This window comes from Temnothorax longispinosus, chromosome 12 (genome assembly GCF_030848805.1).
Source record: "Temnothorax longispinosus isolate EJ_2023e chromosome 12, Tlon_JGU_v1, whole genome shotgun sequence".
Classification (NCBI taxonomy): Eukaryota; Metazoa; Arthropoda; class Insecta; order Hymenoptera; family Formicidae; genus Temnothorax; species Temnothorax longispinosus.
The window spans coordinates 10,304,422-10,320,049 of record NC_092369.1 but is presented as its reverse complement, the minus strand read 5'-3'; the positions used below and the strand labels follow the sequence as shown (position 1 = coordinate 10,320,049).

General features: G+C 34.0%; 1 protein-coding gene and 1 long non-coding RNA gene across 3 annotated transcripts in view; both read right to left on the bottom strand.

The window, feature by feature from the left end:
* Positions 1–15,628, bottom strand: part of LOC139823003 (uncharacterized) — a 146,210-nt gene that overhangs the window by 94,662 nt on the left and 35,920 nt on the right. The window lies entirely within an intron of this gene.
* LOC139823204 (leukotriene A-4 hydrolase-like) overlaps positions 10,557–15,628 on the bottom strand; it is a 37,755-nt gene continuing 32,683 nt past the window's right edge. Inside the window, exons 2-8 of the mRNA XM_071795595.1 lie at positions 12,886–12,997; positions 12,747–12,815; positions 12,341–12,629; positions 11,914–12,200; positions 11,487–11,750; positions 11,111–11,400; positions 10,557–11,043 (exon numbers count right to left, since the gene is read on the bottom strand). Of these exons, the coding sequence (XP_071651696.1) occupies positions 10,800–11,043; positions 11,111–11,400; positions 11,487–11,750; positions 11,914–12,200; positions 12,341–12,629; positions 12,747–12,815; positions 12,886–12,997 (1,555 nt within the window). The 3' untranslated portion in view covers positions 10,557–10,799. The remainder of the gene's footprint in view (positions 11,044–11,110; positions 11,401–11,486; positions 11,751–11,913; positions 12,201–12,340; positions 12,630–12,746; positions 12,816–12,885; positions 12,998–15,628) is intronic.

Sequence of the window (15,628 nt, the reverse complement as noted above, 5' to 3'; positions counted from 1 at the left end):
AGCAGGGAGCACCAACCGGTTTGAACGTACCCTTAACCGAATGAATCTTCTCGAAGTAAATTATCATCTTACAAATATATCCCAGCGCACCGTGTTTTTATTATCTTGGAAGTAGAACAATTACAAGTTTTTTGTGTTTTACCAATAAAAAAAAAACATCAGATATTTCTTAAAGCCATGAAACGATACTTGTCCATATTTTAACACGTCGCTGTGCTTCGTCATGCCGATCGTATGGACGGTAGAAAAAAACTAATGAATTAACGACTTAAGAACGTTTATCTGTTTTTTTAAGTCGCTGTTTGTATAGCGATGTTTTCAGATAATATTGATCAGAGATAGCCCTATCTTGAGCGAAAAGGCGAAAACAAATTATCCTGCTGGATACGGATAATCAATTTATTTTTTGTTTCCGCCATCTACCTCATCTACCTCACAAAGCCGCCTCCTTTCTTCGACGGTTTCTTCCTGCGGCGAGGAACGATCGCCGATAATCTATTACCGGGTGGTGGGACGGCGCCCGATCGCTCGCCCTTCGTCCTTTTTTTCACCTGCACGGGCTGATGATTTCTTCTGAAGTTAGCTCTCATCTTAGCGTGTATTCGCATATTTTTTATTTCAATGTCACGATATAATGACATGCTGCCCACCATTGTATTAAGAATATATATTTTCCTGAATATTATATACTACACTGAAAAAAAAATACTTAGATCCAAGAAAATATTTTTTCACATAGTACCAATGGCTTATTTACTTAATGTATAATCACATATTTATTTAGAATTAGATATCTTTACTTAAATTAAGTAAAAATATCTTGTGGCCACAAGATGCCACAAGACATTTACTTAAATTAAGTAAAAATATCTAATTCTAAATAAATGTGATTATATTAAGTAAATAAGCCATTAGAGTATGTAAAAAAATATTTTCTTGGATCTAAGTATTTTTTTTTCAGTGTAGAATTTACAATTAATGCTCCATCAGTCACAGTATATGTGAGATACAGTTCCTAAGTTCGATATAGTCAAACGATAACTTAGTTGAATCTCCCTCCATCCTCTATATATATTTCTTTTTTAAATTATAACTTTACACAGTTCATTTCCGTGATCAGAATTTATTTATGGATTTATTTGAAAATAAAAAGTTCGTTTAATTAATTAAAATATGTTAGTATCTGAGAGATACATGCGACTATTGGAGTAACTTTTTCAACTACGATCGACGGAGTGTTAAACACTAATTGTAAGTGCCTAAATGTAAAGAAGACATACGAGAGACATCTTTATTTTGAAGAAATTAATTTTAAATATTTTTTTCTTTTGTAATATCAACAAGTATCTAAATGTACATAAGCGAACGGCATTTCATTCTCGCCTAACAACAGCCTAATAAAAGTTCAGTTTTTAACGGGTAACTGTCTTAACTTTGTAGACCTATTATCTCCGACTTTCTTCGTTTCTCGCTTCATCCTCGTGCAAACGTACGGTACATCATACGCCTGGGTTCGTATTAACCACCATTAGTCCTCAATTAACTTTTTCCCCTCGCACTCAATAGAGCCGCGGATCAACCGCAAATGAATTTGTTGTAATCGCTTATAATCGGCCGCAACTTTGTGGCGCTCTTTATGAGCTTCACAAGTTGTAATCATCGGCAATCGAGTCATTAGTCGATGACACGTTTGCGAGCTAAAATTGAAATTCTTCACGCGAGAATCGAACACGATTGTAAATTAATCAAAATCGAGCAGAGGCTTGTCTTGCTTCTCTTCTACTGGTATTCCGCACGGTAGTTCAACATCGTACTTACATCAGTTTGTAAATTATCGAGATCACTTCTGGCTTCTTATATGAAAGAACATAAAAAAGTTATATAGCTGTCAGATCATTATATCGATATCTTTCACGAGATAATAATTGCGATCTCCCTGTAGTCCCTGTTCTCCATTTTCTTTAGCTTCTCTACGCAACATTTTAATACAAGTTCTGTTATTCTTTCCATTACGTAGAATTTTGAATATTGTACGTGAGAACATTCTCTCTCTCTCAATCAAGTCAAACCTATCGTAATATTAGAGAATCCTGTCCGGCTTATAAACGCGTTCTCTTTTTTTTTACTATGCTCCGGTACCGTATTTCGGTATCATCGACCGATTCCCTGCTCTGGTTTCCACATCTCTGAGTTTATTACCGCTAATTATGGATGGGCAGTAAACTCGCCCTATAACGCAGACGTTCGAAAACCCGACTTTTCCCTCGCATCGTCGCTCGAGCGCGCTTTCCGCTCGAGTCATTCGCACATAGTTTTTTTTTACGTAGTCCGATTAGGTCACTCCTTGATGCATAACGGACGAGTCTCTGCGAACAACCATCCCTTGTAAAAGAAGATTATTGACTGGTAATTAATCGCGCACTTGTTAATGCGTCTTTAACCAATAGATTTATAAAATTATCGCTCCTGTTTGGAGATTTATTTTTATTTTGTTTCTACTTTTTCGTCCGATTTAAATTATAATTTATAATATATCAGTATTAATTATATTTACAAAAAAAATAAAGGATTGTATATAATAAAGAATATATTTTATAAAGAATTAAATTTTCTTCCGCTTTTATTTTAAAAAATTGTTAACCGATTTCCACTATAGGACGTCGATATATGTATAAATACTTGAGTACGCTATAAGATAATATCACACTTAACGTGAAACTGATATTTAATGGTAAGAAATGAGAGTAGCTTCTATATCGGTTACAATACTGTTCATGTCACGCTTTGAGATTGCGCGAGAGTGCTGATTTCTAAATCTATATGTATGGTAATAGAGAAATTCACGCTAATAACTGCGACGATAACACCACGTTTACGATGGTAATAAAATGTACACTTAAAAACCGCATCATGTAAAGTTGCTGAAAGTCGCGAAAGCGCGAGCACGAGGAACTCACAAAATCATTCAAATTTGCGCGAATCGTTCATTATTCACGATTCATAACTTTTCGACATTGATGTGATCCGGAACAATTTTTTTTAACATGATTTACTGACTACAAATATCGTGATATCTTTTTTTAATTATACATAAGTTTTGAAAATATAATAAAACGTGCATTTATAATTTGAAACACACATTTATTGATTTGAAACATATATTATATATCTTGCAAATATTTCTTCTATTCTTCCATTTACTAAACCAACGAAGATTTTAAGAATCTTCTCTAATTTTTAGAATTTCAAATTTAAAGATTTTAGAACAAAAATCAACAACGTATCAGAAAAACATAACAAGTATAATAAAAAGAGATTGTGCCATCTCTAAAATTTCAAAAATTTTCTACTGTCACGTATCGTAATATTAACCGTAAGTATCTTATGTGCCGTGGAAAATATCTTTCTCGCCAACGGCCGCTATCAACCCTACTGACACGCTCTCATTAACGCAATTATCTATGGCAAAATAGCGACCACGCACCGACGCAATTATTATTTCTGAAGCTTGATTTATTGCCGACGATTACGTCACGGGCCTGCACATTCAACATGTGCAAGCGTGAAGTGTTCGTCAGCAACGTAGCTGCATCTCTACGAATTTCAAGAGCAATGATTTTCGCACATCGCTTTCGCTAATTGAATAACGGTTAATTTTTTTAATAATTAAAAACGATTTAATACAAACTGTCATTGAATGTATAATTAAAAAAATATTTATTCTTGACAATTTGATGTCAATCAGCAGAAAAAAATCTACAAAAGGAAATACGTTTTAATCAAGTTTGTTACCTTTCCAATTAATTAAACCGAAAACAACATTTAACTTTTTGTTTTATATGACAATTTGACATAAATCAATCTGTATTGTTTTCGTGCCTGACGAGAGCGAAGCAGGATATAGCGAAACAAACGTCGTAACGCGAAGGTTGCGATAGCGATTAGCAACAAACGCGCGTAATTATATTTGCGTACGTCGGCGGACGATAATTACTACTTAGCTTTATGAGGCCGAGGAGGCCTTCTAGACCTACGTGCGTTCGAGCGAGTGGAAAATCGGGACGTGTGCGTACAAGACGGCGGTTTCGAAGGGTCGAACCCCAATCCGTGTGGCACGATCACGAAGCACTAGGACGTAAATATTTCAGTGGCATTAATTCTATGATTCCGCGGCGGATGTCTCGCGTGTCCCATCCAAGTTGCTCCGATCGATTTCAAGTTTGAAGTGGCAAAGCCGTCAATCGAATACATATATTAATTTACGCGGAAAATATTATTGGACACGAAAAATCCAGCCTGACCGTATATTGGCACATTTTCTATTTACTTGATTGTTATCACAACGGCCGTGACTCACTTAATATATGACGAACACATACACGTAGATCACAACCCAAATTTATACTGAATATCTAATCTTTTAAAAGCTGATCAAGCGAACGCGATCGCAATGGCTATTGTTATTTCATTATCATGTACATGGAAAGAACGGTTTTGCTGAAGTATCTAAAAATTTAGCTAGATACAGATCTAAAAATAATTTTGTTGCACTATCAAAATAATTATGTAGAACACTCAAACTAATTGCTAAAATGTCAAAATTTTTTACAGCAATTTATCAACATATATACTTCAGCGACCTACTATAATTATTTTGATGGTGCAACAAAATTATTTTCAGATTCGTATCTAGTTAAATTTTTAGATACTTCAGCAAAACCGTTCTTTCCGTGTAGTGTACGACAGCATTATTTGTCTATATTTTGTTTACTGAGTATTCGCACTTTTCAATATAAACCCTGAATTATATAGATTATTTGTACATTTTAAATTAAAAATATCAGTTTTTTTGTTAAATATTCTATTAATTTTTATTGCAATGTCTATATATTATTAATCAGATGTCAGAAATTCTGCATTTTACATTATTGATATTTTTTGTTGAAAGAATCATGTTTAATATCAGGTTTATTCGCTGTTCGCCGAGCTTACAATATAATGAAAATTACGTAAGCACCGCTTTTGTGCAAGCATTCCTCGAACAGTTATCGAACATCGTATATATCCAATTAATTAATTCCTGCATACTTTAACATCATTCGGTGGAAAAGAAGTGAGATACTAGGAATTTTGCAAGGGATGGCAGCTTGATAAACATTTGCGACGCGGACGTGTCGCAGCGCAAGCGGTCGAGATATGTCCCAACGATAAACGCATCCCACGAGCATGAACGTCCCGTCGGGGGTTTTATAAAGTATAATATAAAACGCAACGCGCGGTTATACGTGTGTGCGGTTTACGCGAACGATTAATTCCATCCCCCCGCGAGAAAGACAGAGAGAGAGAGAGAGAGAGAGAGAGAAAAGAAATGTCGAGCTCCGTTCTGTTATTACAGGAAATATGGAATTTCGTATGACATCGGTATCCCCGGGGGACGTTACTTTCCGTAAACCACGTATCTGTCATTATTAGAAATTATTCATAACACGCGCACGCATGCAACACAATTATTTATTGATACGTATCGACTCTGGGAAGAGAACTGATGGAATTCCACTTTCTTCTCCCTTCGTGTCACGCGCAACGTCCGCGCCGCGCCGGTACAACTCCTTTGCTCGATCACAAATTGACACACCGGCTTGTTCTCTCGGACAGACGACGAAGAATATCGGCCGATGACACTTCCGGGGGAACTGGGAGAACCATAAACACAAACTGCGTTTCACTGGTCCAACATTAGATAACTGCATTCACTGCTAAGCACGATGTACGACAGGCCACACAATCGGGATGTTTCGTTATTACTAATACTGTCTGCGAGAAGGATGACGTTGTGGGCAAGAAATTTTCATGCTTAACGAGGTTCATTGTGGACCGTCACTCGATTCGAATGCGACAAGTTATGGTTAGCATCATAAAAGACTGATAATCATAGAATACATCGAATCTTGAGTATTTGCTTAATGCAGATTTTCAGGTGTTCTCCTGGGCAAAGCAAAAACTTGTTGAAGATATATATCCTCTTTTAAATAGAGACAAAAACTACAGAATTTTTTAAGAAATATATACAAGTAAATAAAATTACTGATTGGTTACGAATAGAAAAATAAAATTACTTAAACATATGTACCCGATAATTATAGTTTAAACAGTTTTAAGGTATAAACCATCAGCGTAGACTAATTTGAAAATTATTTGTCAACATATATTATTCGTAAGAAAAATACAAGAATTTAATAAATTATTTTAAAAAATTTTTTATATATTTTAAGTCAGAGATACGATTAGCAGTATATTATCTTTTGAAAGATATACTCTATTCATAATAATAACCATCTTTTCAAGATTAAATGCATATTATGTCCAGCCTTCTGCTTAACATAATAAAAAGTGTTTTCCGAAACAACGCTTCTCTTATGCAGATTTGGAAGATGTCGGGCGAAAAGGTCTGATGTTGACGAAGATTAGATCCACCGTCATCTAATGAAACTGATAAAGGGTCGTCATTGCTATTCATATAGCATGGAATATAAATCCAATGACTCGATTAATTCTTGTGATGATAATAAATCATTTCGAGCAAATCGAGCCGGAACTACCTGCGTCTCGCTTTTTTTTTCTTTTATTTTGTATATTTTTTATTTTTTAAACACACTGGGTGCGTTCCACTTAACGCTCGCAACGCTCGTGAATTATTCCATCCTTGTTGTTTATCAAATGTTAAACAAGGACGAAATGATGCTTGCGAGCGTTAAGTGGAACGCACCCACTGCTTCTGCATCGAGCATACAGGCAAAACAATTTACATTTTGAAGTGACACTATAGAAAATGTGTATCACTTTGTTAATGTGTATAACATGGTTTACATCATAAAAGCCATCATGCGTATTTAATTCGTTGCGTTTGTTATATCTTTAATTACCGAATATTTTTGTCAACTTTATTTAAAAGCGGGAATACCGGGATATTTGTTACGTGCTGTGTCGATAATTACCTTCTTATCCCGACTATCAGACAATTCACACGTCATTCACGCGAAATAAAACGCGGTGTGTTGATGTAACGTCGCACTAATTAATTTCGCTCTCGCGAAATCAACAAGAAGTCAGCTTGCTCGCGTGCGAGGTACATAAAATATACGTTAATAAATCGCATCGGAGCGTGCAATTTCAATATTCCAGCTTCCAAGTCGCGACGATCCGACGATCCGCGACCGCGAAAGATGAAGGCGAGGTAATTTATCGTCCGCGTTTTACCGGCCGCATAAACTTTTAATGAACTCGCTCTCTCATCACGGTGATTTCTAAATCTTGAGGAAACGGTCATCACCGCCGCCGCGAAGGGCACCTGCCGTCTGTAATTTAAAGAGAGCACGTAATTAAGCGGGATGCTTCCCGGTGATAATTAAACTGACGCGTGTATACTTATGTAGGTAATTATTCCGGCCGCGCGGCGCCCGCGCCGTCTCGCCAGTGGTCCTCGTCGAGCATCGCACAACCCCTCTCTACCTTTCGTTCTTCCCACTTCGTTCTCTTTCCCCGTTTCTTCTTGCTCTCCACCTCGGTCTCTGTCATTTTCCTTCTTCCATGTCATTGTTTTTTTACTCCCTTAAATTTTGCTGAACGAAGGACATAAGATGACATAATTACGAGCGCCATTAATGGATCCTAGAGCGCGCCTTTGACAGGGTCGTTTAATTCCGCGTGCAATTAACATGGCTTTATGCTCCCGTGACATCTGCAGAATTTTTACGAGCGCGAGTAAATTGAGTCGTCGCGTCGTCTCACCTTCGCGCCGGCATGGAGAGAAGAACGATAGAGAACGAACACCCTCGTGAGACAATGGCGTTTTCATGGCGGTAAGGCGATTTAAGTAGCTCGCCGAATGTATCTTGAAATGAAGCGGAATATTTTTTATCGCAATATGTATCCTTGCAACTCGATGCACGATCTGCTTCTCAGGACGATGCTCAAGATCGAAAGTACCGATAGTATCTTTAATCAAAGACTGCATTAATTGACAGATCAAACCTTAGCGGATTATTAAGCTTTTTTAAACATTTAAAAAGCTTATAATATAACATTCTCTAAATAGCATTTAATATTAATAATACTTTAAATTTCCATTTGCCTTGTAATCTCTTTTAAATTATCTTTGCGCTTCAATGCTTATATCTTAAGTAATGCAAATCTGTTAAGTTATAACGGAATTTCTTCTCGTATAGAAGCGAAGTGTTGTTGCGTCATCACCTTGTTAAAATACGATACACAATCAGCCTTGTTGTTGTTAGTTAACAATTAATTCTTTAATTTTGTTTCGTTCCGGTCGCTTTCGCTATTTCATTTCCACTTAATACGCATTTCGACGGCCCTCGGATAAATATTGTTTTAAACGTCACATCGTAATTCACTTCGCGAGTGTCGTCAATTTCCTTCTCTTCATTCGAAAGCACTCTATTTTCGTTAATTTGTTGTACACCGAAAAGGCGTATGCCCGATAATTTAACCGATTTCTCTTTCCTTCTCTTTCTTTTTCTTTCTCTTTCTTACTCTCGGCTGTCAAGCATTACATTTCACCAATCCGTCATTCGAAAGTAGTGGCCACGCACCGATTTCCTTGACCCCATCGATTTCTTATTGTATAACATCTTATCATTAAATTGTAATAACACATGCGAAATTTCTGATACCGATTTCACAAACTGCAAATATGTTTAACATAATATAAATAATAAATACGAGAGCTCTTTAAAAAATTCGAGGAATTAATTCTTAGATTATATATAAATCAGAATTTTTCTATAAAAAGTAAAAATAATGTTTTACGGAATAAAATTTTATAAAAAGCAGAATAATTTTCTAAATAATAATTTTTTAATTGTATTGTGTATTAATTGTACACACATATGTATACATACACCTAATAAAAATTTTTATTTTTCAAAATAATTCCATGGTGATTATTGTTCGCGTCAGAGATGCTCGCGAAGTCTACAAGGGCAAGAACCTTCCGAGGCGGTTTTCAGCGGCGGGCACGCAGCATCGAATAAATTACGCGCTTCAATCCAAGGCGTGTTGCAAAATCCACGCGGCATTAAATATGTATACAGTGATACTCCGATAGGGAACACCTGTAGAGGACCGTGCGCCGTTGCAGGGTCTGATCGAGTAGGAGGGAAGGGACGCTCGGGCAGGTATCTCCTCGGCGCGGCGGTTTTCGGTTTGCTTATGTAGCACGAAGCGAGCCCGCGCTTATTTATGCACTTGCCACTCTTCCCGATCGTTGGCATAAATTGATACGTCGTGTCATCCCCTCCTTTATGGTAATACCTGTCGACTTCCTGGGATATATTCGCGGGATAACGAGGCGCGTGGACTCGACATTGAGCCGACGCGTGATTTCTTGCCGCCGTTCGCAATTCAATCAAATTCCGCAAAAATCTCAAATTATTTAATAACTTTGTTCGCTAATCGCGAAAAAGAAGTGAATATAGACATATTTTAATAATTAAAGTAAAATAAAAAGAAAATTATCTCTTTTAAAAAAGAGATTAAAAAGTCGCCAAATGCATACGCCAGTATAAAAAGCTATTATATATTGAAAAACTGTTGTATAAAATTGTTTTAATATATCCAATCAAAAATAAAAAATAATTATGCATCGCAACATATTATAGTGTTGGTTTCCATAAGAAGAATGTTTAGATGAATAATAAGTGTTGTTGAACATTTCATAATTTTAAAAATGTTAAAAATATATTTCTTTAAGTGTTAAAATTAAAAAATTACGCTAAATGAAAAGAAGAAATATGATAAAAGTTTTAAGAAAAATTATACTTACATTTTTAAACCCACTAAGATAATAGAAGATATTTAGATGTATATAATATTTAATTGAAATAAAATAGTATATTGTGCACCAAGGGAAGAAAATTGCGTTTTTCAGACGAGTGTGAAGTTTGTCGCCCTCGCCTTCGGCTCGGGTGGCAAATCACACGAGTCTGAAAAAGCTTTCAACCCGAGGTGCACACGATATTTTTCACCCTGGCGTGAAATTGGCCACTTTCGCTCCTCTCTAGGCATGGAAAGTCGAACTTTTCGTGGAGGTGTTGTGAAAAATATTTAATGTAAAGAACTTGGCGCTGTTAGATTAAAAGTAAAGGCTGAAATAAATGAATAAATATGATGAGCATTACGATACGTTTGTCGGTGTGTGTGTCATGATCAGATTTATATTAAAAACATTTATTATCTTATTATATTCCGAGATCTAGCAGCACCAAGTTTTTTTTGCATTAAATATTTTTTTATTTTAATGAAATATTACAGATACATTTAAATATCTTCTATTACCTTTGTAAGCTCGAATAATAAAATACACTAAACTAAAGTAGGAGATATCTCGTAAATAATTTTTGTTATAGTCTTATTTTGATATCTTTATATATGCACAAAATATCTAAACAGAATTACACTAAAGAAACAGAATTACATTAAAAATATGTTATAGTTCTAAAATACTGATAACATTAAAATATTCTTTTAGTACATTTATTTCTTTATTTTTCCTGTTAAATATTTGTTTGTAGTAAATTTTTGAATAGCAGTTATTAAAATTAAACTAAATGTATAGAGTATAAATGAGAGAGTATACATATATGTATAATATAAATTGTTACTTCATTAACGTAATTACTTTGTATGAATCAGGTGACAAACTTATATGTATTGCTTCTTTCACGTATCTCATCTATCAATTATTATATATAAATATGTATATAGGACATTGGTTATTGTGATCAGTTTGTATCATCCAATTTAACTCCAAGAATGGATTCCAATGCTTTTATGGTTTCAGGAACCATTTTTAAATATTTTCCCTTAAACCATGAAATCGCCAAGTAACGCGTTACTGTCCACTCGTACAAATCGCGGAATATTGGGCAGGCATACTTTGGCATGCAGTATTCGCAGGCAAACTCTAAAGCGGGTCTAGCCATTTCTAACCATTTACATTTGATGCACAAACGTAGCCAAAGGAACCTGCAAGATACGTGCGTGTTATGTTGCTCAATAACGAAACAATCTGAATATAGATAAGCATATTTACCGTATTTCACAGATATGCTGGTCATGCAGAACCGCATATCGTAGTATATGTAACTTGTACCTCGACAGAACCATAGGCGATGCATGCAAGTAGGCTAAAAATTCTATTTTATTAAGATCATTGGTAACGCTTAATTGACTAACCGTAGAAAACACCTCTTCTATTCTTTGTTCTGTGATCCACTGTTCCGCTTTAAGGTGACAAGCAATTCTTCTTACGGGGCCCAAATGGGTAGGTGGTAATCCTAGTCCATAAAACCACTCATCCCAATCCATATCAGAGTGGAACACCTAGCAACAAGATAAAAGTTGTTATTTGTTACTTAATAAATTAAAATTGCTAAAGCTCTGATTTATTTGCACAAAGAACATGTTACCTGGCCTCTATGACGATTACGACAAAAGCAACAATACAGATATTCCTTAAAGTCAGCTGTCCTGATACTGAGATATGAAGATGTACTATCGCAATATCGTAAATAAGATAGAAGAAATGTTTGGAAAGCTTCGGGTCCACATAAGAAAAGTTCTAAATAATTCAAAAGCAAACGTCCTTTTTCGTACGGTACGTACTTGATGATATTATTAGGCAAAACATCCGTCAAATCGGGTACTAAAGCGACGTGACCGTGTAAATTTATCTGTAATAATAATGCAGTTTCAGAAAATAGTGAAGTAAGTTTGTAAAAATGCATATGAGTATATTTGCGCAGATATGAAGTAAAAAATAATATTATCAATCAATGTATTCAATATATTTCTTTTTACAATTTTATCCAGGCAAAATTAATTTACCACATTTACCAAGTCGTTAATGCCTTTCACGTCTAGAAGTTCTTGCATTTCTATATCCACAATATTATTTATAATCTTCCTATAAATGAATGCACTAAAACTTTTAATCAACCACAAATGTTCAAAATTTGCAATCGTAACTAGTCCTCCTATCCAGCTCTCAACGATGTTTTGAACAATTGTATTTTTCAAAGAATAATTTCCACCCAGTAAAGTTGCCGACATGAATGTCACGAAAGGACATTGCATATCGAATTCCGGTATATTTGGTGGAAGCACACATACATTAAGTATACCTATATACAAAAAAACATTATTTTATGAATATATTAATAATAAAATAGTAATAAAAGAACAATCTTTACACAATTTCTTATCAAAGAAATTTCGTTATAAAATATATAAATTGAAACAATAAATTGGGTTCATATATTACGTAAGGGATATTTGTTGATGATATTGTTGACGATGAGCAGCACGTAATTAATTATATTTCTATCAAACGCCATTATACTTTGCTGAATATATTTTCTTTCAGCGAACAAGGTGCATGTACCACAATCCATGCTTATTGTCACCTGTGCTAGTGAACCTATTATAATAAACACCGCATATGAAGGTATTCTTGTATTGGAATTAAATTTATATATTAGTCGGTCTCCATCATAATGCATTATGTTGCTATGTCCAGCCATCATAACGTTAAAACCCATTGGCACAGAAATCTAAGAAATGTTAACCGAGCATCAATAAAAATTAAATAGGAAAACCATTTTATAATTAGTTAAAGCAGTAAATATAAAAAGTTTGAAATTATAATTGCAATTTGTTTAAATTCTTACTTCAGCATGGAATACAGATTTTTGTGATGGTGTATCCTGGCAGGGAAATATAGCTCTGGCATATGTAAGCTGAAAACGTTGAATTATAAATGCAATGCACATTAGTACAGAAGAAATATATTATGCATTTGTAATTTACCTTACTGTTAGATATTAAGAGGGGATGTGTACCGTCGGAAGTTTGATCAGGTGTCAGCCAATACAATGCGGGAGAATTTGGACTTGTTTCATATTCAATCTTAATAAAATATCTGAAAATACGATATCGTCATATGTATATCAAATATTTGAATCAATAATTTCGAAAATCTATGTACTTTCCAAAAATATTCTATACTTACTCACTTTAATCGTTCAGTATATACTAGTTGCGGTAAACAAATGGAAAATTTACTGCCAAACTTATTACCATCTGTAATGTTATGTTCCAGACTTACTCCAGTAAAAAACTCTGTGACGCTAAATATTTTAAGTCCATAGTTATCTAAAACCTAATTGTTTGATATTACATATTAATGATAAACTGAAATATATTCAAATTAAAAGAAAATGTTTACTAACTACTTCATTAGACAGCATGGATTTCATTTTTAGTTGCAACACTGCATTCCCCCTAAGAACTTTATGATCAAAGTCCACGGATAACTCTAAGCGAGTATAAATTACAGCAGTAATATCTAATAAATATAAATTTATAAAAATTAAGATACATTCAAATATTTAACGATGCTATATACGAATAATAATTATAAGTACGTTACGAGAAATGATAGATTGCAGTTTAAAATATAATATTAAAATATAATATTGAAATTGATCTGTGTAGGTAAGTTTTTATTAGAATAGAAAAATTACAAGAGTATTACGAAATGTTTGACATATAATTATTTTACATTTAAGGAAACCCGTATAGTGCTATGATGAAATAATGACATAATTTAAAAAATTAGATTATTTAAGTGAATTATTAAAGACCTGGATATACGCGCGACATTTTCGCCTTTCAAACAAGCTGATAAAGTTATAATTAGTCGATATCTGTATTTTATTTGCTTGAGAAAACATAACGAAAATAAATATGAAATGTTTAATGTTATACTTTTGTAACTAATTAAGTAATTAAAATACCTGGTCTTGCATAAGAATGAGGCAAATCAGACGACCAAGCCATTGTAAAACTTTGTGTGAACCTTTCCAAATAAGTATCGACAATAGATCTTTGTACCACCAAATGATCTCATCAAGAGTACAATATTGCTCGCTCTCCTTCCATATTACCTCTCCTACTACCTTATGTCCAACTATTCTATCTTCCCGTGTTTGACAACATATCAGTTTGTTTATTAGAATGTCAAATATTACAGCTGTGTACCGTCTAAACGGTTGGTTACGTTTGACAAATCAAAACCGCACACAATAATTTTATTTATTTTAATTAACGCGTTCGCAAATTATACTATTTTTGTATAATGATATACTACAGTATATAATAAAATAACGATTTTACGTACAATAATAATTTAATTAAAGAAAAGATCAGGTGTACATATGTTCCTGCTTTTTTATAAATATAAATTTGAATAAATATATATCCATATATATATGTTTAGCATCATAATTTTAATTATTGCTCATTTATTTAACGTATATTTCGATAAACAATTTATAATTATATGAATATCTCTTTTAATTTTCAATGTATTTGTTGTCAATTTTTTTGTACTAACAGATCTAAACAAATTTTGTACTTTAAATCTTATTGTTATATACACATGTTTATTAATACACATATTTTGGTACATATAAGAGAATAAAATTATAAGTATTAAAAGCGGCTGTGAGACTTTTATGTACCGTTGATTACGTTTGGCAAATCAAATCCGCACGTAATAAATTATCATTGCAAATAATTTTGCAATGTGTACTATAGATTTTCTCGCATCCTATCTCTTTTTATTAAATACTAACTGGTTACCCGGGCTTCGCCCGGGATTCGTTTTTCTTCAAACGATTCCATTTGTGTTTCAATATCCTTAATCGAAAAAAATTCCTTTATCAGGCAATGGCTTATCAGGCAATTGCAAAGAATCCTTTATATTAGTTTTATTCAAATTTTATTATATTTATTTATTATTAATTAAATTATAATATTTAAAATTGCACAATATATTTTTCATTCAATACTGATTCCCAAAAAGATTGGTAACGAAAAACTATACACTCTATAGTATTCCCCGGAAAATTCTACCCCTATTTTATATACTTTTGGTAAAAATTCGATCGAATAGTTTAAGAGTGTATAAAGAACAGACATACATACATACATTCTATTTTATATATATAGATATAAATTTAATTGACACATAGAGTTTCTTAATTGAGTATTTTTGTGCTACATAAAAATCTTCAGTTTTTTGCAAATTTACAGCTCTGAAAATGGAAAAAATAGCGTTTTATATTAATTTTACTTTGCTTATTAACTCATACAGGATAATTGTTAACGTTACAAATCATCTGATCCAATTAAATCGTTAACTTTTCGACGTTGCTGCTCGATCACAAAGAACTACGGTAGCTTGTTTCTGGTAAAGCTTTCTATAACCGCGCTCGATCGCTATAAAATCTTGCCTGCATCGTTACTTTGCGCCGCGCGAATTACGGAAAACAATAAATACGGCCGCTAAAGTACGGAGCGTACCTCGCGGCGGGAAGCCCGGCATCTATAATCACCCACGGCTAATTTCTTCGATATTCGCGGAACGTGACGGGCAAGGGCGTGATTAGGGGTACGCATTGTCCATTACCGGCCGTCAATCTACACCGGGCGTTTGAGGGCCGCAAGGCGGCTTTGCCGAGAAGTGCATAAACCTCGGTTATTGCTG